Genomic DNA, 23,690 nt, shown 5'->3' on the forward strand with positions numbered 1-23,690 from the left:
TCCAAAACATAAAGCAAAATCTACAATGGAATGGTTCACAAATAAACATATCCAGGTGTTAGAATGGCCAAGTCAAAGTCCAGACCTGAATCCAATCGAGAATCTGTGGAAAGAACTGAAAACTGCTGTTCACAAACGCTCTCCATCCAACCTCACTGAGCTCGAGCTGTTTTGCAAGGAGGAATGGGCAAAAACTTCAGTCTCTCGATGTGCAAAACTGATAGAGACATACCCCAAGCGACTTACAGCTGCAATCGCAGCAAAAGGTGGCGCTACAAAGTATTAACTTAAGGAGGCTGAATAATTTTGCACGCCCAATTTTTCCGTTTTTTATTTGTTAAAAAAGTTTGAAATATCCAATAAATTTCGTTCCACTTCATGATTGTGTCCCACTTGTTGTTGATTCTTCACAAAAAAATACAGTTTTATATCTTTATGTTTGAAGCCTGAAATGTGGCAAAAGGTCGAAAAGTTCAAGGGGGCCGAATACTTTCGCAAGGCACTGTATGTACAGTTTTTTGTTTGCTTTAGGGCAACGGTGTCTAGATGGAATTCGTATTTGTGGTCCTGGCAACTGGACCTTTTTTGGAACACCTTTATTTTGGTCTTACTGAGATTTACTTTCAGGGCCCAGGTCTGACAGAATCTGTGCAGAAGATCTAGGTGCTGCTGTAGGCCCTCCTTGGTTGGTGACAGAAGCACCAGATCATCAACAAACAGTAGACATTTGACTTCAGATTCTAGTAGGGTGAGGCTGGGTGCTGCAGACTTTTCTAGTGCCCTCGCCAATTCGTTGATATATATGTTGAAACGAGTGGGGCTTAAGCTGCTTCCCTGTCTCACCCCACGGCCCTGTGGGAAGATATGTGTGTGTTTTTTGCCTATTTTAACCGCACTCTTGTTGTTTGTGTACATGGATTTTATAATGTTGTGTGTTTTTCCCCCAATACCACTTTACATTAATTTGTATAGCAGACCCTCATGTCAAATTGAGTCAAAGGCTTTTTTTAAATCAACAAAGCATAAGAAGACTTTTCCTTTGTTTTAGTTTGTTTGTTTGTCAATTAGGGTGTGCAGGGTGAATTCGTGGTCTGTCGCACAGGATAATTTGGTAAAAAGCCAATTTGACATTTGCTCAGTACATTGTTTTCACTGAGGAAATGTACGAGTCTGTCACGTCCTGGCCAGTATATAAGGTTAATTGTTTTGTAGTTTGGTCAGGGCGTGGCAGGGGGTATTTGTTTTATGTGGTTCGGGGTGTTGTGTTTGTGTAAAGGGTGTTTGATTTAGTATTTCCGGGTTTTGGTTTATGTTTAGTTAATTCTAGGGTTAGTCTAGTGTGTGTGTTTCTATGTTTGGTTGATTGGGGTTGGGACTCTCAGTTGAAGGCAGGTGTTGTCTATCTGCCTTTGATTGAGAGTCCCATATATTAGGGTGTGTTTGTATGTGTTATTGGTGGGTGATTATTCTGTGTATAGCCTTGTGCCTTACCAGACTGTTTATTTGTCGAGTGTTCGTTTTTTGTGTTTTGTTATTTTGTATGTTCATTTTTGAGATTAATTAAAAATCAAGATGAGCATTCACGTACCTGCTGCGTATTGGTCCACATTTTCTGATGACGATTTCGCATTATCGTCAGAAGACGAAGACGAAAACAACTGTGACAGAATCACCCACCACCAAAGGACCAAGCAGCAGAGGAAGGAGCAGACGGAGTTCGAGTTGGACTGGCGGGAGAAGTGGACTTGGGAGGAAGTTCTGGACGGGGCCGGACCCTGGCATCAGGCTGGGGATTATCGACGCCCGCAGTGGGAAATTGAGGCAGCCAAGGCAGAGAGGCGGTGGTACGAGGCCAAGTACGCGCTGAAGGAGAAGCACGAGAGGCACCCCCAAGAAAAAAATTTTGGGGGGCACACGGGTAGTTTGGCTAGGCGTAAGAAGAGCCGGAAGCCAGCTACTCGTGGTTATATGGAGGAGCGTATGGGGTGGAGAGCGCTATGTTTCGCTGAGGAGCGCACTATCTCACCCATACGCACGCACAGTCCGGTGCGCGTTATTCCAGCCCCTCGCAGGTGCCGTGCTAGAGCGGGCATCCAGCCTGGTAGGAGGATGCCTGCGCAGCGCATCTGGTCGCCGGTACGCCTCCGAGGACCAGGCTACCCAACTCCCGCTCTACGCACGGCTACCATCAGGCCCCTGCACAGCCCAGTCTGCCCTGTACGAGCACCCCGCTCGTACAGGGCTACTAGTTCCATCCAGCCAAGGCGGGTTGTGCAGGAGGTAAGATCTAGACCGGCTGTGCGCCTCCATAGCCCTGGGTTTCCAGCTCCTGTCTCTCGTGCGGACCCGGAAGTGCGTCAACCCAGTCCGACTCGTCCTGTTCCCGCTCCCCGCACTAGCCTGGAGCGGTCAACAGGCTAGTGCCAGTCAACAGCGTGTACATAATCTGGTAAGCCCAGTACCAGCACCACGCACCAGGCTACAAGTGCGTCAACCCAGCCTCGCCAGTCAACAGTCTTCATCAGAGCTGCCCGCCAGTCAACAGTCTTCATCAGAGCTGCCCGCCAGTCAACAGTCATCATCAGAGCTGCCCGCCAGTCAACAGTCATCATCAGAGCTGCCCGCCAGTCAACAGTCATCGTCAGAGCTGCCCGCCAGTCAACAGTCATCGTCAGAGCTGCCCGCCAGTCAACAGTCATCGTCAGAGCTGCCCGCCAGTCAACAGTCATTGTCAGAGCTGCCCGCCAGTCAACAGTCATCGTCAGAGCTGCCCGCCAGTCAACAGTCATCGTCAGAGCTGCCCGCCAGTCAACAGTCATCGTCAGAGCTGCCCGCCAGTCAACAGTCATCGTCAGAGCTGCCCGCCAGTCAACAGTCGTCAGAGCTGCCCGCCAGTCAACAGTCGTCAGAGCTGCCCGCCAGTCAACAGTCGCCAGAGAGGTCAGACTGCGCTGAACTGCCGGAGTGGTCAGACTGCGCTGAACTGCCGGAGTGGCCAGACTGCGTTGAACTGCCGGAGTGGCCCAGACTGTCCCGAATTGCCAGACTGCCCAGACTGTCCCGAATTGCCAGACTGCCCAGACTCTCCCGAATTGCCAGACTGCCCCGACTGCCCCCCGGCGATGCCAGACTGGCCCGACTGCCCCTCGGCGATGCCAGAGTGGCCCGACAGCCTGGAACGGCCGGAACCAGAGCCACCTCCAGAAAAAGGTGGGTTGAGGAGGGGGGGTGTAGCACAGTGCCGTCGTTGACGGCAGCCACCCTCCCTTCCCTCCCTTTAGAAAAGGGGACTTTTTGTTGGTGTTGCTTGGGGTTATTTTTTGTTAAGGTGCTTCTGGGGTAGCACCTTTAAGGTGGGGGTACTGTCACGTCCTGGCCAGTATATAAGGTTAATTGTTTTGTAGTTTGGTCAGGGCGTGGCAGGGGGTATTTGTTTTATGTGGTTCGGGGTGTTGTGTTTGTGTAAAGGGTGTTTGATTTAGTATTTCCGGGTTTTGGTTTATGTTTAGTTAATTCTAGGGTTAGTCTAGTGTGTGTGTTTCTATGTTTGGTTGATTGGGGTTGGGACTCTCAGTTGAAGGCAGGTGTTGTCTATCTGCCTTTGATTGAGAGTCCCATATATTAGGGTGTGTTTGTATGTGTTATTGGTGGGTGATTATTCTGTGTATAGCCTTGTGCCTTACCAGACTGTTTATTTGTCGAGTGTTCGTTTTTTGTGTTTTGTTATTTTGTATGTTCATTTTTGAGATTAATTAAAAATCAAGATGAGCATTCACGTACCTGCTGCGTATTGGTCCACATTTTCTGATGACGATTTCGCATTATCGTCAGAAGACGAAGACGAAAACAACTGTGACAGAGTCTGCTGTTAATGATAATGCAGAGGATTTTCCCAAGGTTGCTGTTGACACATATCCCACGGTAGTTATTGGGGTCAAATTTGTCTCAACTTTTGTGGATTGGGATAATATGTCCTTGGTTCCAAATATTGAGGAAGATGCCAGAGCTAAGAATGATGTTAAAGAGTTTTAGTATAGCCAATTGGAATTTGTCATCTGTATATTTGATCATTTCATTGAGGATACCATCAACACCACAGGCCTTTTTGGGTTGGAGGGTTTTTGTTTTGTCCTGTAGTTCATTCAGTAATTGTCGTGTGTGTAGGTGGCAGGGAAGTCAGGCGCAGGAGAAACCAACTTGGTGTAACTGGAGTAGTTTAATAAAGATAAAACAAACTCCAAAACCAACGTACATAAAAAGTAACATGGGTAAAATAACCCGTCGCACACCAATACAAATACACGAGCACATAACAACAAACAATCTCTGACAAGGACATGAGGGGAAACAGAGGGCACAACATGTAATGAATGGGATTGTTACCAGGTGTGTAGGAAGACAAGACAAAACCAATGGAAAATGAAAAATGGATCAATGATGGCTAGAAGACCGGAGACGTCGACCGCCGAGCACCACCCGAACAAGGAGGGGCATCGACTTCGGCAGAAGTCGTGACAATAATTCAATAATTGGAGAATCCAGTGGGTTCTGGTAGTCTTTAATAGTTGATTCTAAGATTTGTATTTGATCATGTATGTTTTTTCTGTTTGTTCTTTGTTATAGGGCCAAAAATATTGGAGAAGTGGTTTACCCATACATCTTCATTTTGGATAGATAATTCTTTGTGTTGTTTGTTTAGTGTTTTCCAATTTTCCCAGAAGTGGTTAGAGTCTATGGATTCTTCCATTACATTGAGCTTATTTCTGATGTGCTGTTCCTTCTTTTTCCGTAGTGTATTTCTGTATTGTTTTAGTGATTCACCATAGTGAAGGCTTAGACTCAGGTTTTCCGTGTTTCTATGTTTTTGGTTGGACAGGTTTCTCCATTTCTTTCTTAGATTTTTGCATTCTTCATCAAACCCTTTGTCATTGTTGTTCATTTTCTTCGGTTTTCTATTTGAGATTTTTAGATTTGATAGGGAAGCCAAGTTTACACCTTCACTATTACAGTGGAACGTTTTGTCCAGGAAGTTATCTAAAAGGGATTGCATTTGTTGTTGACTAATTGTTTGTTGGCAGGTTTCCACACTATATTCCTTCCATCTATAGCATTTCTTAATATTACTCAGTTCCTTTGGCTTTGATTCCTCATGACTGAGTATTGCTCTGTTCAAGTAGACTGATTTTGCTGTGATCTGATAGGGGTGTCAGTGGACTGACTGTGAACGCTCTGAGAGACTCTGCGTTGAGGACAGTGATAAAGTTGTCTACAGTACTACTGCCAAGGGATGAGCTATAGGTGCACCTACTATAGTCCCCTCGAAGCCTACCATTGACTATGTACATACCCAGTTTGCGACAGAGCTGCAGGAGTTATGACCCGTGTTTGTTGGTTATGTTGTCGTAGTTGTGCCTAGGGGGGCATATGGGGGAGGGAATGCTGTCACCTCCAGGCAGGTGTTTGTCCCCCTGTGTGCTGAGGGTGTCAGGTTCTTGTCCAGTTCTGGCATTTAGGTCGCCACAGACTAGTACATGTCCCTGGGCCTGGAAAGGATTGATATCCCCCTCCAGGATGGAGAAGCTGTCTTCATTAAAGTATGGGGATTCTAGTGGGGGGATATAGGTAGCACACAGGAGGACATTTTTCTCTGTAAAGATAATTTCCTTTTGAATTTCTAGCCAAATGTAAAATGTTCCTGTTTTGATTACTTTAATGGAGTGAGTTAGGTCTGCTCTATACCAAATTAGCATACCCCCTGAGTCCCTTCCCTGTTTCACACCTGGTAGTTTGGTGGATGGAACTACCAGCTCTCTGTAACCTAGAGGACAACCAGTGGGTCCATCTCCTCTTTACCAGGTTTCTTGATAGTGAGATAGTGAAGGCTTTGTGTTCCATAAAGTTTCCAATGTTGTTGATCGTGTGGTTTGGCCTCAGGCCAGTAAGTGTGAGCAGAGCCTGCTGAGCATCTGGTACATGCCATTGGCTTGGGCTAGTGTACGAGTGGTGGTTGGGCCTGTTTGACTGATCACGACCTGGGCATATGTTTGACTTCCATGTTGAGGCCCTCTTTGCAGGGGTGGGGTGCATGGGGTGGGCAGGAGGGGCATAGGTCTGATCTGAGGGGGCCTAAATGGGGTGTGGGCATGGTTGACTTGGGTGGGTGTTGATTGGTTGGGGTGGGGGTGTGTATGTGGCTGGTGGTGTTGTGGTCTGGATGTAGGTCCTCTCGGCGTGGGTCCTCTATGTGTAGGTCCAGGGGGGGTCCCGCAGGTCTGGGAGAGTGTCTCGCTGGTCTGGGTGGGGTGTCTATTGATCTGTTGCTCCTGTCTGAAGTGTTGGGGCTGCGTTTGAGAGTGATGTCCTTTAGAGTCCGGGCGAAGGTGGGCACTGCTGCCTTGTATAGGTGGACCTGGTCATAGAGGCTGTTCAAGTCCAGGGTGGAGTGGTGGGCCAGGAAAACATTTGGTTTTGAGGCAGTCACAGAACAGAGGGGGTGAGATCCCCTGGGCTTGGGGTTCTTCATTTGTCTGTTCTGCTGTGATGTCGACGCAATGGCCACGGTCTGGTGTGGACTGTTCTGCTGTGGTGTCGAGACTTTTGTCGGGAGCTGAGGTGGGCTGTTCTGCTGCCTTCTCTTCGGTGGTGGCCACCTCTCTAGTGGGTTGTTATCTGTTACACGCCATCCCCTTCAACCTCTCCTCTAGCAGTCTGACCCTCTCCTCCAGTGCTCGGTTCTTCTCCTGCTCTTGCTATTTATATTGTTGAAGTTGTCTCACCACAGTCCAGAGTGCAGATATATCTCTCTCCACCTCCATCTCCCCGGGTTTGGGGAGAGCTCTCTCTCTCTCTCTCTCTCTCTCTCTCTCTCCTCGTGAATGAATAAACAGTGGTTGTGTTTCTGAAAGAGGAGCTCCTTGTTGTAGTGTGTTAGTGGTTCAGACAGAAATAGGGGGTTTTCTGTTTGTTAATGTCTATGCTCCCAGAAGAGGGTCTAAGCTTTTTGAGAAGCTTAGACAGGACCTGCTGCAGTATGACGGGGAGGGGGGGGGTGTTTATACATGAGTGAAGGTAGTGGAGGGGAGGATTAGAGCAGGAAGGCTAGATAGGATATATGTCAGTAAGGGGAGCTGGAACAGAGTTCTGGAGCTGGAATGGGGTTCTGGAGCTGGAACGGGGTTCTGGAGCTGGAACGGGGTTCTGGGCTCCTAGTGGTTTATCAGGATCTATGTCAGTAAGGGGAGCTGGAACAGAGTTCTGGAGCTGGAACGGGGTTCTGGAGATGGAACGGGGTTCTGGAGCTGGAACAGAGTTCTGGAGCTGGAACGGGGTTCTGGAGCTGGAACGGAGTTCTGGAGCTGGAACAGAGTTCTGGAGCTGGAACGGGGTTCTGGAGCTGGAACGGGGTTCTGGGCTCCTAGTGGTTTATCAGGATCTATGTCAGTAAGGGGAGCTGGAACGGAGTTCTGGAGCTGGAACGGGGTTCTGGAGCTGGAACGGGGTTCTGGAGATGGAACGGGGTTCTGGGCTCCTAGTGGTTTATCAGGATATATGTCAGTAAGGGGAGCTGGAACAGGGTTTTGGGCTCTGAGATCTGCCACAGTGTGCTCAGGAGATTCTACAGAGGCTGCCTAAGCCCAGGCCTGATCAGAGTGCTAGGCTAGAGGGGGATCTTTAGTTTCAGGAACTAACAGCGGCTGTGCAGCAGCTCTCCACAGGTTGTGCTCTGGGGGTCGATGGACTGACAGCTGAGTGTTCTAAATGTTTCTGGGGTGAATTGGGGAGGAACCTCTTAGAGGTCTTTTGGGAGTCCTTTGAGAACTCTGTACTACCAGTCAGCTGGCAGTGCTGTCACTACTGCCGAAGAAGGGGCACTTAGCTCTATTGAAGAACTGGAGGCCAGTATCATTGCTCTTAAAGGTCTTTTGGGAGTCCTTTAAGAACTCTGTACTACCAGTCAGCTGCCAGCTGGCAGTGCTGTCACTACTGCCGAAGAAGGGGCACTTAGCTCTATTGAAGAACTGGAGGCCAGTATCATTGCTCTTCTTGGATTACAAAATACTGTTGAAGTGTCGGCTGAAAGGTTGTTTGGACACAATAGTTCACTGGGCAAACGGTAATGGACAACTTGTTTCTTTTGAGAGATGTGATAGACATCGCTAGGATGTGTGATCAGGACCTGGGACTAATTTAAATAGACATCACTAGGATGTGTGATCAGGACCTGGGACTCATTTAGATAGACATCACTAGGATGTGTGATCAGGACCTGGGACTCATTTAGATAGACATCACTAGGATGTGTGATCAGGATCTGGGACTAATTTAAATAGACATCACTAGGATGTGTGATCAGGACCTGGGACTAATTTAAATAGACATCACTAGGATGTGTGATCAGGACCTGGGACTAATTTAGATAGACATCACTAGGATGTGTGATCAGGATCTGGGACTAATTTAAATAGACATCACTAGGATGTGTGATCAGGACCTGGGACTAATTTAAATAGACATCACTAGGATGTGTGATCAGGACCTGGGACTAATTTAAATAGACATCACTAGGATGTGTGATCAGGACCTGGGACTAATTTAGATAGACATCACTAGGATGTGTGATCAGGACCTGGGACTCATTTAGATAGACATCACTAGGATGTGTGATCAGGACCTGGGACTCATTTAGATAGACATCACTAGGATGTGTGATCAGGACCTGGGACTCATTTAGATAGACATCACTGGTGTCGTGACGTTGTATTAGTTAATGTGACAACTGCTGCTCATCGAATGATTAACGGTTTATAATTACGTGATTAAATGAATCAGGCAATTATTAACTCATTAACCTGGGGCATCATGGGAAAATTAGTTTTATTGAGTTTCTATTTCCCACATTAACTCAAGGAATATTAGAATATTGATTTTACAACAGTCGCTAATTAATCAATTTCCTCTACAGTCTCATTCTGAACGTTGCATAATCCGGGAATCTGCACAATCCCGAGTCCCACCAATGAGTTTGTACCACACCAAGTTTAGTTGATTATTTATTTAATAGAAAGCTAAAATGATAATAAAATATACACATACACAAATACACAGTCTAGGCTATTGGTTAGAACTTAGTACAACGGGCCAACACACTCTGACGCGTGTTACCCAACATGGGGATTCAAAAGAGAGAGAAAAGGAGAAAGTACACGAGAGAAATATACATTAGGGTGCATTTGTCAGCTATGCTTATTTTAACCCTAACCTTGGCCCGAACTGCTGCTCTTATGGGTCAGAATATAATGATGTAATTACGTGTTGAAGGTCTCCGCTGTGGGTCTCTGCGTGGACCGTTTCGTCTTCTCGGATGGCACAATTCTCTGGTGCAGCTCTCTTGTTGTCCTCACGATGTCAGTGTCCTTTTTGCTTAGTGGTCTGATTCCTCGCCCTTGTTCTGAAAGGGGTCTTCTGAGGACAGCCAGCCCTGTAGCTCAGGGCTCACAGCGTAGGAATGAAAACAGTATAGATACACGCTTCGATGGGGAGTGGGGACCGGGTGATCTGTTCTAAATTCACCCTCTTAGATGCAGCTACTCATCCGTAGCATGGATAGAATAAGGTTCCTTTGTCTTCAACCTCGTGTTGTGTTTTGGGTTCGTTGACTACTCAGACCTTGGCTACAGCTCGGGTCACTTAGTCTGATATGTTAATTCTTAACTCACATGTCTTATACCCTCGGCTCGGATGTGGGCGGTTCCCGCCAGTATCAGCCTCTGGAGGTCTGGATTTAACTCAAATCCAATTTAGACAACTAACTTCACATTTCATCTTTACAAAAACATTCTCTTTGATTTGGACATTTTCCACCCAACGTACAATGTATAAACATCAAGCATATACTAGGAAAACTCTTAAAGTTACAATGTTTTCGTTATAACGTCGTCCTTTAACTTTTATTAACAAAACCAAAATGACATTCATTTTCATATTCCATATATCGTCATTACCACCATTGTGGCTGATGGAACCCCTTGTCCCAAAGTCCATGTATTGCATGTTAATGTTCTCCATAGTTCTCCATAGTGAGAGGACAAAGGAATTTAATCTCCTGCCTTAGATTTACAATGGGCGTGAGGTGTCATAACCCCCCCACCCCCATCTTCCTATCCCTTGAGATCCAACCTTCTCCTCTGGTGGGGGTAGAATCTCTCTGCAGGATTGTGGTCATTGGTAACCTGAATCGAGCAGGACAGTCATGACACTAGGATATATGAAAAGGACCTGGGACTCATTTATATAGGCATCACTAGGAAGTGTGATCAGGACCTGGGACTCATTTAGATAGAAATCACTAGGATGTATAATCAGGACCTGTCTCTATGGGCCGAGGCGGTTTCAATGCACCTAGTCCTGTGATTCTGGGACTTTTCTAAATGTCATTTTCACGTCATTCATAATGAATTGAAGTCATTGCAAATAGACGAGACTGTTGCTCGGCCTGAGAACCTTCTAAAGCCACATAACTCACCGTGCACTATCGACTTAAGCTCTAGAACATATATGTAAAGTTTCAGAGCTCTAGGTCTGACAGTTATTTGATGGTGTGAATGCCGGTATCTATTGCAGGCTCTGTGTGTCTGTAAGCCCCACACTGTGTTACTCCGCCCTTGCTGTATGTGTGTGTGTGAGTTTTTCTTGGACATCTGATGGGAGAAATGACTGATTTATAGTTCATGAGGGTAGCTTTTGGAAAGATGTGACCTTTTTAACCTCACTAGGGTAGGGGGCACTATTTTCACCTCCGGATGAAAAGCGTGCCCAGAGTAAACTGCCTGCTACTCAGGCCCAGAAGCTAGGATATGCATATCATTGGTAGATTTGGATAGAAAACACTCTAAAGTTTCCATAACTGTTCAAATAATGTCTGTGAGTATAACACAACTGATATGGAAGTGGGATTTTTTGTAGTTTTCTATTGAATGCCATTACAGTATCCATTGACTTAGGACTCAAATTGCACTTCCTATGGCTTTCACTAGATGTCAACAGTCTTTAGAAATTGTTTCAGGCTTGTATTCTGAAAAATGAGGGAGTAAGACTACTTTGAATGAGTGGACCATTCAGTGTCCCAGAGGTTTTTCATGCGCACGACCGAGAGCACGCCTTACTTGTTTTCCTTTTATATTGACGAAGCTAATGTCCAGTTGAAATATTATTGATTATTATGACTAAAAACAACCTGAGGATTGATTATAAAAATCGTTTGACATATTTCTATGAACTTTACTGATACTTTTCGGATTTTTCGTCTGTTTGTTGTGACTGCCTTTGAGCCTGTGGATTACTGAACAAAACTGAGGTTTTTGGATATAAAGAGGGACTTTATTCAACAAAACGAACATTTATTGAGTAAATGGGAGTCTTGTGAGTGCAACCATATGAAGATCATCAAAGGTAAGTGATTAATTTTATCACTATTTCTGACTTGTGTAACTCCACTACTTGGCTGGTAACTGTTTGTAATGATTTGTCTGCTGGGTGCTGTTCTCAGATAATCACATGGTATGCTTTCGCCGTAAAGCCTTTTTGAAATCTGACACCGTGGTTGGATTAACAAGAAGTTAATCTTTAAACCGATGTATAACACTTCTATGTTTTATGAATTTTTATAATGAGTATTTCTGTTTTTGAATTTGGCGCTCTGCAATTTCACTGGATGTTGCCCAGGTGGGACGGTAGCGTCCTACACCCCCTAGAGAGGTTAACCCTTCTAAACAGCCCCTATGAACCCAATTTTAGGCACTTCCGGTTGGCACAGGAAGCTGAAAGTGAACACATATCCTCCTTGGGGTAGGCGTTTACAGAATCCTGAGTTTAAAGTATTTACATTAAGAACTGACTGATTTATAGAGGGTTGAATGTGGTGTTTTTACCTAACTGCAGGTTGTGAAATCAAAACCACTATTAGGGTGAATTTAACCACTTCCGGTTGCTCCAGGAAGCTTAGAATCAACACAGGTAGACCTCATAGTAGCCTGATGGATTGTCATCGAAGACAGTTTGATATGGCATTCATAACCCGCATAGGCTTCAGGTTGAAGTTAAGTGAGCAGGCAATGTATTGCTATCGGGAGAGGTGTCATTGTAAACTGTTAATGGACGAGGCTGTTTATCGGCCTGAGAACCTTCTAGGGCCACCTAACTCACCGTGCACTATCGACTTAAGCTCTAGAACATGTATATAAAGTTTCAGAGCTCTAGGTCTGACGGTTCTTTGATAGTTCTAACACAGGTAACTTTTGCAGGCTCTGTGTGTCTGTACGCCTTTCACTGTGTCAATCCCTATTGACTGTGTGTGTGTGTGTGTGTGTGTGTGTGTGTGTGTGTGTGTGTGTGTGTGTGTGTGTGTGTCTGTGTGTGTGTGTGTGTGTGTGTGTGTGTGTGTGTGAGTTCAGAAAATCACAGAAATCATGTAGAGCTCCAACATCCGCCGGGTGTTGGAGCTCTACATGACTTTTTTGGGGAAAAAAACAAATTTCTTTAACCATCACCGAACGGACATTGAATTATTTCTCGTAAATTACATTACATAAATGGTTGGTTCTTTTTTCCTTACACCATAGGTTCATGTACTTTGATGTGAAATGGTCAAATTAGCGCTCTATTACCGTTTTTGACCTTTAATCCCAGAAAATGGGCCTTAACTCAAAAAGCATTGAGGCCTCGATGCCATCTTGTTTCTGGGCTAAAAGCCCATTTGGCCAAACCTGTGCTCACCGAGTTTTGTCTTCGAAGTCTTTTCCGTTTAGGAGAAATGGCCATATCCGTTTGGTGATGTTTTGTCCATTTGCAATAAGCAGCCAGTCGCCATCTGGTGGAATCTTCCGGAACAGTGGAAAAATGAATATTTGAAGAATCTCAAATATAAAATATATTTTGATTTGTTTAAAACTTTTTTGGTTACTACATGATTCCATGTGTTATTTCATAGTGTTGATGTCTTCACTATTATTCCACAATGTTGATCACAGTAAAAAATAAAGAAAAACCCTTGAATGAGTAGGTGTGTCCAAAGTTTTGACCGGTACTGTATATGTTTTTGCAGTTGGAGAAGTGGTCTATCCATACATCTCCATTTTGGAAAGATAACTCATCTTGTTGTTGTTTGTTTAGAGTTTTTCAAATTTTCCTAGAAGTGGTTAGATTCTATGGATTCTTCAATTACATTGAGCTGATTTCTGAGGTGCCTTTCCTTCTTTTTTTGCAGTGTATTTCTGTATTGTTTTAGTGATTCACCATAGTGAAGGCATAAGCTCTGATTTTCTGGGTCTCTATGTTTTTAGTTGGATAGGTATCTCCATTTCTTTCTTTAGGTTTTTGCGTTCTTCATCAAACCATTTGGCATTGTTGTTCATTTTCTTAGGTTGGCTGCTTTTAGATTTTGACAGGGAAACTGAGAGGTCAAATATATTGTTTAGGTTTTCTACTGCTAAGTTTATACTTTCATTGTTTCAGTGCATCATTTTGTCTGGGAAATTGTCTAGAAGGGATTGAATTTGTTGTTGCCAAATTGTTTTTTTGGTAGATTTCCACATTACTTTCCTTCCATCTACAGGATTGAGCATAGCTCTGTTCACGTAGAGTGTGATTTTGCTGTGATCTTATAGGGATGTCAGTGGACTGACTGACAGAACGCTCTAAGAGACTCTGGGTTGAGGTCAGTGATAAAGTTGTCTACAGTACTACTGCCAAGAGATGAGCTATAGGAGTCCTACCTACCAAAGGAGTCCTCTTGAAGCCTACCTTTGACTATGTACATACCCAGTGTCCGACATAGCTGCAGGACTTTTTGTTGGTTATGTTGTCGTAGTTGTGTCTAGGGGGGCATATGGGTGAGGGAATACTGTCACCTCCAGGTAGATGTTTGTCCCCTTGTGTTCTGAGGTTGTCAGGTTCTTGTCCAGTTCTGTTATTTAGGTCGCCACAGACTAGTACATGTCCGTGGGCCTGGAAATTGATCATCTCCCCCTCTAGGATGGAGAAGCTGTCATCATTAAAGTATGGCGATTCTATTGCAGGGATATAGGTAGCACACAGAAGGACATTTTTCTCTATTGAGATCATTTCCATATTCATTTCTAGCCAGATATAAAATGTTCCTGTTTTGACAAATTTAACAGAGTGGGTTAGGTCTGGTCTATACCAAATTAGCATACCCCCTGAGTCTCTTCCACATTTCACACTTGGTAGTTTGGTGGATGGGACTAACAGCTCTCTGTAACCTAGAGGGCAACCAGTGGGTCCGTCTCCTTTAAACCATGTTTCTTGTAGGATAACAATGTCTGGGTTCCTTCTCTTTAGGCCAAAGGCAGATGACCTCAGACCTTGTATATTCCAGGATGAGATGGTACAAGCTTTGTGTTCCATAGTGTCTAGTGTTGTTTTTGTGGTTTAGGCCCGGACCATCACAGTAGGGCAGAGCATGTTGAGCATCGGATACATACCTCTTAGGTCACAGGATGGAGCTTGGGCGGGTGTAATAGTGGGGGTTGGCCTGTTGCTCTGCTCACGGCCTGGGCATATGTTCTGCTGTCATGTTGAGGTCCTTGCCTCAGGGGCGGGGGGCATGGGGTGGGTAGAAGGAGCATAGGTGTGATATAGGGGGCCTATATAGGGTGTGGCCAGGGTTTGCTTGGGGTGGTCTTAGCTGGTTGTGGTGTTGCTGGTGATGCTGTGGTCTGGGTGTATGTCCACTTGGCTTGGGTTCTCTCGGTGCAGGTCCTTCAGGAGGGGTCTTGCAGGTCTGGGAGGGTGTCTCGCTGGTCTGGGAGGGGTGTCTGTTTCTCTGTTGCTCCTGTGTGAGGTGCTGGGACTACGATTTAGGGTTACGTCCTTCAGGGTCCTGGCAAAAGTTGGGATTGCTGCCTTGTGGAGGTGGACTTGGTCGCAAAGGCTGTTCAAGTCCAGGGTGGAGTGGTGGGCCAGGTAGACATTAGGTTTTGAGGCATCGTCTCGCGATATGCTTGCATTCACCCTCTGTATGGTGGCAGGGTGAACGTATTTTTGCGGTAGCAGGGTGGAGATAACCACTTGTGTGTTGGGGAAAGTAGAAGATGATTTTTCAATCACTCCCTTGAGTGCTGTGGCAACCCATTCCTGCTGTGCTCTCAGGTCATTTCTGCCCGTGTGAATTATGATGTGGTTGGGGGACCCTAGTCTGTCCTCTGATAGTAGCTCCGGGGCATACCTAGTTTTGGGGCACCAGTGTTTAGCCACTTTGTCTTTGGGTTCAAGTTTATCCTCTTGAATGTATTTGCCATTTGAGTCAATGAGGAGCACAATCTCTGGCTTTTATGTGTCCTCAGTAGATGCGTGGGGGTTGTCAAGAGAGCAATCAGGGGAGCTGATAGGAGGGCTGTTAGGAAGGGGTGGGGTCTGTTGGGTTGGTGGGTCTTGTGTTGTCTGTCCCCTGTTGGGTTGGTGTTGAGGTTGTGGTCCGGGTCTGAGGTGGGCTGTTTTGCTGGCTTCTCTGGGGAAGTATCCTGCTCTCTGTCACACCTCAGCTCTGTCACCTCCTCCTTCAGTACCATGTGTGCCTCTTTAAGTTCTCTCACCTCAGTCCGTAGAGCAGCCAGCTCTCTCAGACAGCCGTCCATCTCCACCTTCTGCCCTCTGGGTCTTGTTGGGGGGGGGGGGGGGTTGTTATGTCTGTATTGTGTGGACTAGCTCTCTGAGCTCGACCATGTCTCTTTCCAGCTTTGTAAATGTATCCCTCCCAATGATGGAGGAGCAGTGCAATTGTGGGACCTGGGTGTTTTCAGTGCTAGGGGGGGTGACTATCTTTGTCTGCAGGACAGTTTAATGAGGTTTGATCAGACTCACTCAGGATGGGGGAGTTGTCACAGAGAGAGAACCTTTCCTGCTGTGCTCTCTCTCTTTGATCCCGTAAAAGTCTTGCTGGAACTACATCAGGATGCCCTGCACCATTACTGTCCCAGACTTGAATATGTTGACAGAGGTTGTTTCAATTTCCTCAATGTCTAGTATTCTGAGTTTCCACCCAATACCCTCTCTCTTGACATAGGGGTATTGTCCTCTTATAGCACTGTGTCATGCCAGGGGATGGTCTGGTTAATATAGCACTGTGTCATGCCAGGGGATGGTCTGTGATTATATAGTACTGTGTCATGCCAGGGGATGGTCTCTGTAGAAAGTGAAGTTGCTTACGTTCCCCTCTTTGTAGCAGTCAGCAAATAGTGTCTCTAGATTGTCCTTGAGGAGCTTTTTTGTACTTATTCCGTGCAGTGTTATTTTTTATATACATGGGGTACTGTATTGTAATGACCTCTCCACAATGATAACTCTCTGTCTCTCTCCCTCTCTCTCTCTTCAGGTTATAGACATGTGTACTTGGAGGGGTTGACTGAGGCGTCAATCTTTATCCACGTATCAGTTCATGACATCTATGGGAAGGTAGGTACAGTACATTGCAGTGAGATAACCCTTCTATGGTAAGATATGTACAGTACAGTCTGAGCCATTCCTAGTATCCCTGGTCCTCTTCTCCACGTGTCACCACTGACCCTAGCCTGGGTACCAGTCTGTTTCTGGTCTCTTTAATATAGCCTGGGTACCAGTCTGTTTCAGATCTCTTTAATATAGCCTGGGTACCAGTCTGTTTCTAACCTCTTTGATATAGCCTGGGTACCAGTCTGTTTCTGGTCTATTTAATATAGCCTGGGTACCAGTCTGTTTCTGGTCTCTTTAATATAGCCTGGGTACCAGTCTGTTTCTGGTCTCTTTAATTTAGCCTGGGTACCAGTCTGTTTCTGATCTCCTTAATATAGCCTGGGTACCAGTCTGTTTCTGGTATCTTGCCATGTTCTTATGGAACTGCAAAACATGATTTGCTTGACAATGCCAATGGAGCAGGCAAACGCACAAACAGCTTTGGGACCAGGCTAGTGAGATCAAATCTGGGTACCAGGCTAGTGCTACTCTGACCCTATAGAAAAGTAGTGGTCTGAAGGGGAATAATCAGTTTCAGCTTCTACATATATACATATATATTACAGTTAATTGTCATCTATATAATTCTCCCAAGCTAAGCTGGTACATTCTTCCTTTCCAGTGGAGTCCACTAGTCCTGAACCCCAGCTTTACCATAATGCACTTTCTAGGAGCCAACAAGGTATCCTGGGTAGACTATGTATGCTGCATGGCATCTGCACGACTGTCAACTGTTTCCACTGTGTGTGGTGGAGTGTATATGGTTTCAGGTGTATTTCTTTGTGTATGCTACTGTACATCTAAGATTGGTATATTGTGTGTATTGTGGATGTGTTTTCTTGTTAGGTGATTTTCTATGCATTTTATCAGTAATTATTGGGTTCATAAAATCAGAGCTCATGGCATTACTAACTACACAGATAATGGTAAACAGAGGGACTATGTGCAAGGATTGTGAGTGAGAGAATGAGATGGTTGTTTGTCTGTGGTTAGCACTTACCGTTATGCTATAGTGCCATCTAAGGGCATGTCTTTAGCCACAGGAGAATCTCAATTGCATTTCCTTGATTCCCCATGTCCTCTCTCCTCGCCTCCTTCTCGAGACCTTTTGGATGAGAAGATTAGACGGGACGGACCTCTGACCTAATCCAATGGGTTTTGAAAAGGAGACGAGGAGAGACGATGCAAGGAATCGAGGAAATGCAATTGAGATTCTCCCCATGTCTTCTGCCTGTGCTGAACCTGAGTGGGAGGGGCAATGACAGCTCAGCACTTAATCTGAATTCATGTAAAGAAGTGGTGATTTGCTGAAAATATTTTGTTTTGTGTAGAGTGAAGTGTGTTAATGTTTTCAGTCTATATTGTTTCTCAGGCATGTTTGCATTGTGGTGGGAATACTGTGATGTGATTGAAAAGCATGGCACATCTTATCTAACGTTCCTCATACCATGGAATTCATATTTTCATGCAAAATAATAAACACTATTTCTCTCTCTCACCCCTCTCTCTTCATTCTTCTTTCCTCTCCCCTCCTTCTCTCCCCCTCACTCTCTCTCCCTATATCTCTCTCTGTCCCTCTATCCCCTTCCCTCTCTCCACCCACCAGGGTCGTCAGCTGCGAGGCATCAGAGGCTTGTTCAACAGGCCCTCTAAGTCGTCAGTAGACACCAGCTGTGGTTCGGCCCTCAGGAAACGCTCCATCAGTGACCACCTCCTCCGACGCACCGCCAGCGCCCCTGCCAACCGACGCAAGAAAACCAAGATGAAGCTCGCTGAGTCCTCCACCTCCATATCAGACCGCAAGGCCTCCATATCGGACCGCAAGGCCTCTATATCAGACGGCAAGGACAGAGTGTGGGCCGGGGCAGGGGCAGAGGGGGAGGGGTCCCGGAACAGGGAAAGGGACATGGATGGGGTAATGGTGGAGAGACGCCCAACACCCCTCACCCACAGGCCCATCTCCATGCCCCTGGAGAGACTACTGCAGGGACAGCTCTCCCTCTGCTCCCCCAACGAGGAGCAGACTGACCTGGGTGCAGACACACTCATCGGTGGGTAGACTTCCTCAGTAGACCTCACACACTCTTACATCAACCATAACAATTAATGATATGCCATGTAACAAGCAATATGTTATAATAGATATCTAACATGTAAGAAGAAACCAACGCAAGAAACCAACCGGCAGTGTAACAGCATCATGTTGTCTATTTCTCAGCGCAATACATGACCATAGGCTTACCTGTAAAGGCAGAGCAACTGGCTTTGTTTACTATATGTGACATGATGCTTAGAGTTGTTGTCCTGCGCTCTCAGTGAAACAGTGCTATGGGTCTTATGTGAAATGTAAACCGTTGCCTTGTTTCTAACTTGTCATTTTCTAAAATATAGAAATATAAATGTGTTTTCATGTGAATTGACAAATCCAGGCACTCTATTCTTCCTCACTACTTTAACTTGCCTTTTCTGTTCCTTCTTCACTCTGTGGCGCTTCTCTGTAGTAGAGAACTGACTAGGATATCCCGCCAGGTAAACCAAAACACCTCCTAAGGTTGACTCATCCTAAAACATCTCAGTATTACATCATGCCACTGATGTAACTTTGTAAAAATACTATTTCAAAATGTACATTTTCCTTTTATTTTTTATTGATCCCATTTGACCATCTGTTACGAAATTTGAAGTTCCCCCTAAAAAGTGGATGTTCATTCTGTTACCTACACAGCCTCATTCTCCAACACCCCTCTCACAGTCGTATTTGGTGGTACATTCCATTCGTCTCTGTGTTGCTATCGGCTCGTATAGGACGGAATGTGTCGGTTGGTTGTTGGTTGGCTTGGTGTTCTATGTACGGCTGTGATATGTTTGAACCTTTACTGACTGTCTAACTTGTCTGTTTCCATAGGAACGTCCCCCTTCAACCAGCCCAGGTCTCACTCTGTGGAACTCATCGTCGAATCATCCGTCTCCCTTGAGCACAAAGTGTCCACCCCTTCCACCAATCACAACATCGCACAGGATAACACCACAGAGTCTGACCAATCCGATGAGACCTCCTACCTGGCCATTGGCCAAGGAGGAGGAACTGTAGATGGTGACTCCAAAGACCAATCACAGGACAGAGTCAACCCACCCAGCAAAGCTGAGGATGTTTCTTCTCGCCAAAGGATGTTGTGTGACCTCAGCAGCTCAACAGAGACAGAGAGCAACTGTTTACACGTACCTACTGAGAGCAGACCAGAGACAACATTACTTAGTACAACAAACACACCAGCAACTTCCTCCTCTCCTTCATCCTCTTCCTCTGAGCCCTCCATCTCACTACTGAATGTGGACCGGTCCGATCTGCAGAGCCCCGTTCCCCTACAGGACAGCATCATCTCACAACTCATTGACGCCGTATCCCTTGGCAACGACACCACCTACGGGTCTATTTCCGCTCTGATTAGTCAGTTTGACCTCACCGGCGACCAGAATGATTTCACAATGAACTCTGACCCCCACGCCCTCAGTGTCATGTCCTGTCTGTCCCATCCTGCTGTCTGGGACTCCAGCACACCCTATAAGGTCACCATAGACTATACCACCCGATATAAAGACCCACAGACCACCACCTCCCCCCACAAGGCAATGAACGGACCTATCACTCCTCGAAAGGCAAGCCAGACCCCTATCCACACAAACCAGAACCTACTCCCACCCCACCCCAAGACCTCCCATTCAGACCCCCCTGCCCCACTTCTCTTCTCCAGTCCTGAGACCACAGAGCTGGAAGAGGTCTATACCATCCTGGATGAGGAGGTCTTGTCTCCAGTCTCTGTCTACAACCTGAGGAAGCAGACCATCGGCAACATCCAGGCTGACTCTGAGGAGAGCACACCCATGGGAAGCCTGGAGCCTTCCCCAGCCAAGGTGCTGCCTCTCCTGGGGGTAGAAGGCAACGGCAGCTGGGTGGGCTCATGGAAGGGTGTGGTGGAGGAGACAGGAGAGGGCTACGGGGGTGACTGTGATCCTAAAGGGTTGGGGTCAGTGGGAGAGTGGGGGTTGTCGTGGGGTTACGGGTGCCCGTCCAACAACAGCACAGTGTCTGACCAATTCCTGTTGTGCCATGACACGGAAGGAAGTAGTCTGATGGAGGTGGAAATTAACGTGGACGAGGATCCACTGGAGATGACCCTGACAATGCCGGGACACAACCATACCTGGGTCGCTACCAGCCCAACCAAAAGCTACGCTGCTCCCCAAAGCCAGCTTACCCAACTATACCCCTATCCCTGGCATGCACCCCAACTCCAGCTCTCCCAGTGTCCTTCACCCCTCAAACAGCCCTCCCACCAGCCCTCCCCTCGCCAAGCCCCATCAATAACCCCTCAAACTCAGCCCTCCCCCTGCAAAGGGCCCCCCAGCCCCCTCCTCCTGAACAGCCACTCCTCCACCCATTGCAGACACATTACCAGAGCCCTCACCCAGCAGCACAGTTACAGTGGTCCCACCCAGTCCCAGACCAGGGGCTACCAGGGTGGGACAGGGGAAGGACAGGGTCAGGGAGAAGCGTCAGCCTGCTTCCAGAATGTGCTCTCCTCCTCAGAGTGTCTGTCTGTTGTGTCTGGTCCAAGGTCTGTTAGCCTCCCCAGAGACAGAGGCCTGCACTCCCCCAGCTCAGACTGTAGTGTGGACTACAGCCAGCAAGACTACGACTGCTTCAGACCCTCCACTGCCTCGGCCTCCCACTACACCCAGCCCCAACCCCAGCCCCAATCACACACCCAGCCCCTTCCCCAGGCCCAACCCCAACCCAAATCAGATACCCAGCTCCAAACCCAACCCCAATCATATACCCAGCTCCAACGCCTGACCCAAACCCAACCCCAATCAGACACCCAGCCCAAGCCACAAACCCAGCTCCAACCCCAATCTGGTCACCCATCACTGCCCCTTTTGGGCTCCACCCTCACCCCTCCTCTACCTATCCTCAGACCATCCACAGTCCCCAGCCCCTGCAAGTCCAAGTCTCTGAGTGACCTGACATCAGAGGACATCTCCTGCAACTTCCACAGCAAGTACAACGTTATCAGCCGCAGCTTTATCACCCCCTGTATGAAGGAGCGGAGGAGAATGAGGGGCCTGGGGGGTCTGTCCCAGCGGCTGCAGTCTGCAGACCCCCTCACTAAGCAGTTACGCAAACTAGTCACCCTAGAGGGGGATGACAGAGACCGGGACAGACAGATACCCCCCAAACCCTTCATACCCCCATCAGGCTCCTGCCCCTCCTCAAACTTTGTCCCTGACACCCAGGAGGACTCCCCGCCCCTCCTCTCTCGCCGTCTCTCCTCTCGGAGCCAGAGCCGTGTGCGTCACATCAACAATCGCGCTCGAGAGAGGCAGCGGGAGGCTCTGAAGCCCCAGGACATGAGCGCCCCCTCCAGCGCGGGAGGGGTAGTGCTGCGTGCTAAAGTAGCAGCAGGTCAGAACCCCCCAGCTAACAGACACTCCACAGGCTCCTACATAGCGGGCTACCTGGAACAGCTGGAGGACAGGGGGCTGCCTGAGGGGGGGTGCACCACACTGGGGTATGGATTTGGAGATCACTATGGTGATCCTTATCATGATGACTCTCTGCTGCCCACAGACTCCTGTATACAATCAGAACCGGAGGTCTACTTCCTGCTCAGACTCTGAACCCACTTCCTGGATATCACCTACATAGAATGATGTATAATGTACTTCCAAAATGCAGCAAATCAGCTTCCTGCTTAGGACCGAGGAAAAAAACATATATCCTGGTTGGGCTGTCCAATAATACTTTCAGATATAAAGTCAACTACCTGATTGGGTCTGACAGTCTTGTCTGTAAATGTAAATATGTTTTTTGTTCTTCTTCTTCATGTCCTGATCAGAATGTTCTTTAAATGTAGTTTGGAACAGACTGTTATTAAACTACTTCCATCTTTGATTGTACCCATTTCCTGTCCTGTCTGTTCCTGTAATTCTACTTCCTGTTCAAGCTAACGCCATCTACTATAAAGCAGAAAATAAGGAAACTTTACAAATTTGTTTAACTCTGAAGGGAAGTGTTGTCTTGGTCTTTGTACATTTTAAATGTGTATTAGTATTATCAGAGCACAGACATCAATGCAATGTCTATTCCACGTTAGTTCAACATTGAAATGACGTGGAGACAATGTTGATTCAACCAGTGTTTGCCCAGTGGGGGACCACTTTTAAGGGATGGGATCTGTTTCATCAGAGATCTTCCTCAAGCGTTCCTTCTCCTCTGACTGTCCTCTGTGTGCTGGTGTTGTTGGTACATATTCTACTGTAGATTAGTTTTTAATTTTAGGTGTTGTCATTTAGTTGTGCTGTTTTCTGCATGTTAAATGTCCAGCGTGACTATGCATCGATCTGTAGACATCACAGTGCACTACTATCTTTTCACAGAATAGGTAATAGTGGGATTGGATGAAATACTCGGACTTCTTGCTTGCTCTGACTTCTCACTTTCTAAGATTTTAAACATTATCACATATTTGTAACTTTTTGAGTTTAAATGCTTGAATTTTTTTTACAATTAATTTAATACAGACGTGTAAGGGTTTTTCGACTGGACCAAGTTGCATGTTTTTATTCTTCTTTTCAGTGTTAAACCCATCCTTTGTTCTTTGTATGGTCACTCGGAACATTACTGTGATCATTTCCCTACTGATGTAATAAAATTCATAAAAAATTTGACTTGAACGCAGCATGTCTGTCTGTTTGATTAGTGGTCTCTAATTATATTTATCGGTGTTGTAGCCACTGGGGTATACAACTGCTCTTGCATGGCATGTACACACACACACACACACACACACACACACACACACACACACACACACACACACACACACACACACACACACACACACACACACACACACACACACACACACACACACACACACAGAGCCCCCCCTCCTTGCCTGTGTTTTTGTATCTTGCTGTGTGTGGATAATGGGATGTAATTATTTGTGAAATGAGCAGTAAGGGAGATGAAAGAGAGAGCACCTGTGGCCATCTAAATCCTCAAACTATTATTTGGAGATTAAGTCACACTATCCCTTTAGTCCTGGTCCTTGCACCCCCATCACCCTCCTTCCTCACCCCTCCATACTTCCATGATTGGTGCAGCACAAAACTAAAAACATATT

General features: G+C 46.5%; 1 protein-coding gene across 6 annotated transcripts in view; it reads left to right on the plus strand.

Annotated features, from left to right (window-relative positions):
* LOC106581476 (1-phosphatidylinositol 4,5-bisphosphate phosphodiesterase eta-1) overlaps positions 1-23,232 on the plus strand; it is a 154,715-nt gene extending 131,483 nt beyond the window's left edge. For 4 of the 6 annotated variants that reach the window (XM_045704035.1, XM_045704038.1, XM_045704036.1 and 1 more), the window contains 4 exons: positions 16,388-16,467; positions 17,126-17,185; positions 18,110-18,554; positions 19,409-23,232. In XM_045704035.1, coding sequence (XP_045559991.1) covers positions 16,388-16,467; positions 17,126-17,185; positions 18,110-18,554; positions 19,409-22,182 — 3,359 coding nt within the window. In that variant the 3' untranslated portion in view covers positions 22,183-23,232. The remainder of the gene's footprint in view (positions 1-16,387; positions 16,468-17,125; positions 17,186-18,109; positions 18,555-19,408) is intronic. The other 2 variants (XM_045704037.1, XM_045704039.1) reach the window with 1 other exon arrangement.
* The last annotated feature ends 458 nt before the right edge of the window (positions 23,233-23,690 follow it).

This window comes from Salmo salar, chromosome ssa20 (genome assembly GCF_905237065.1).
Source record: "Salmo salar chromosome ssa20, Ssal_v3.1, whole genome shotgun sequence".
Lineage (NCBI taxonomy): Eukaryota > Metazoa > Chordata > Actinopteri > Salmoniformes > Salmonidae > Salmo > Salmo salar.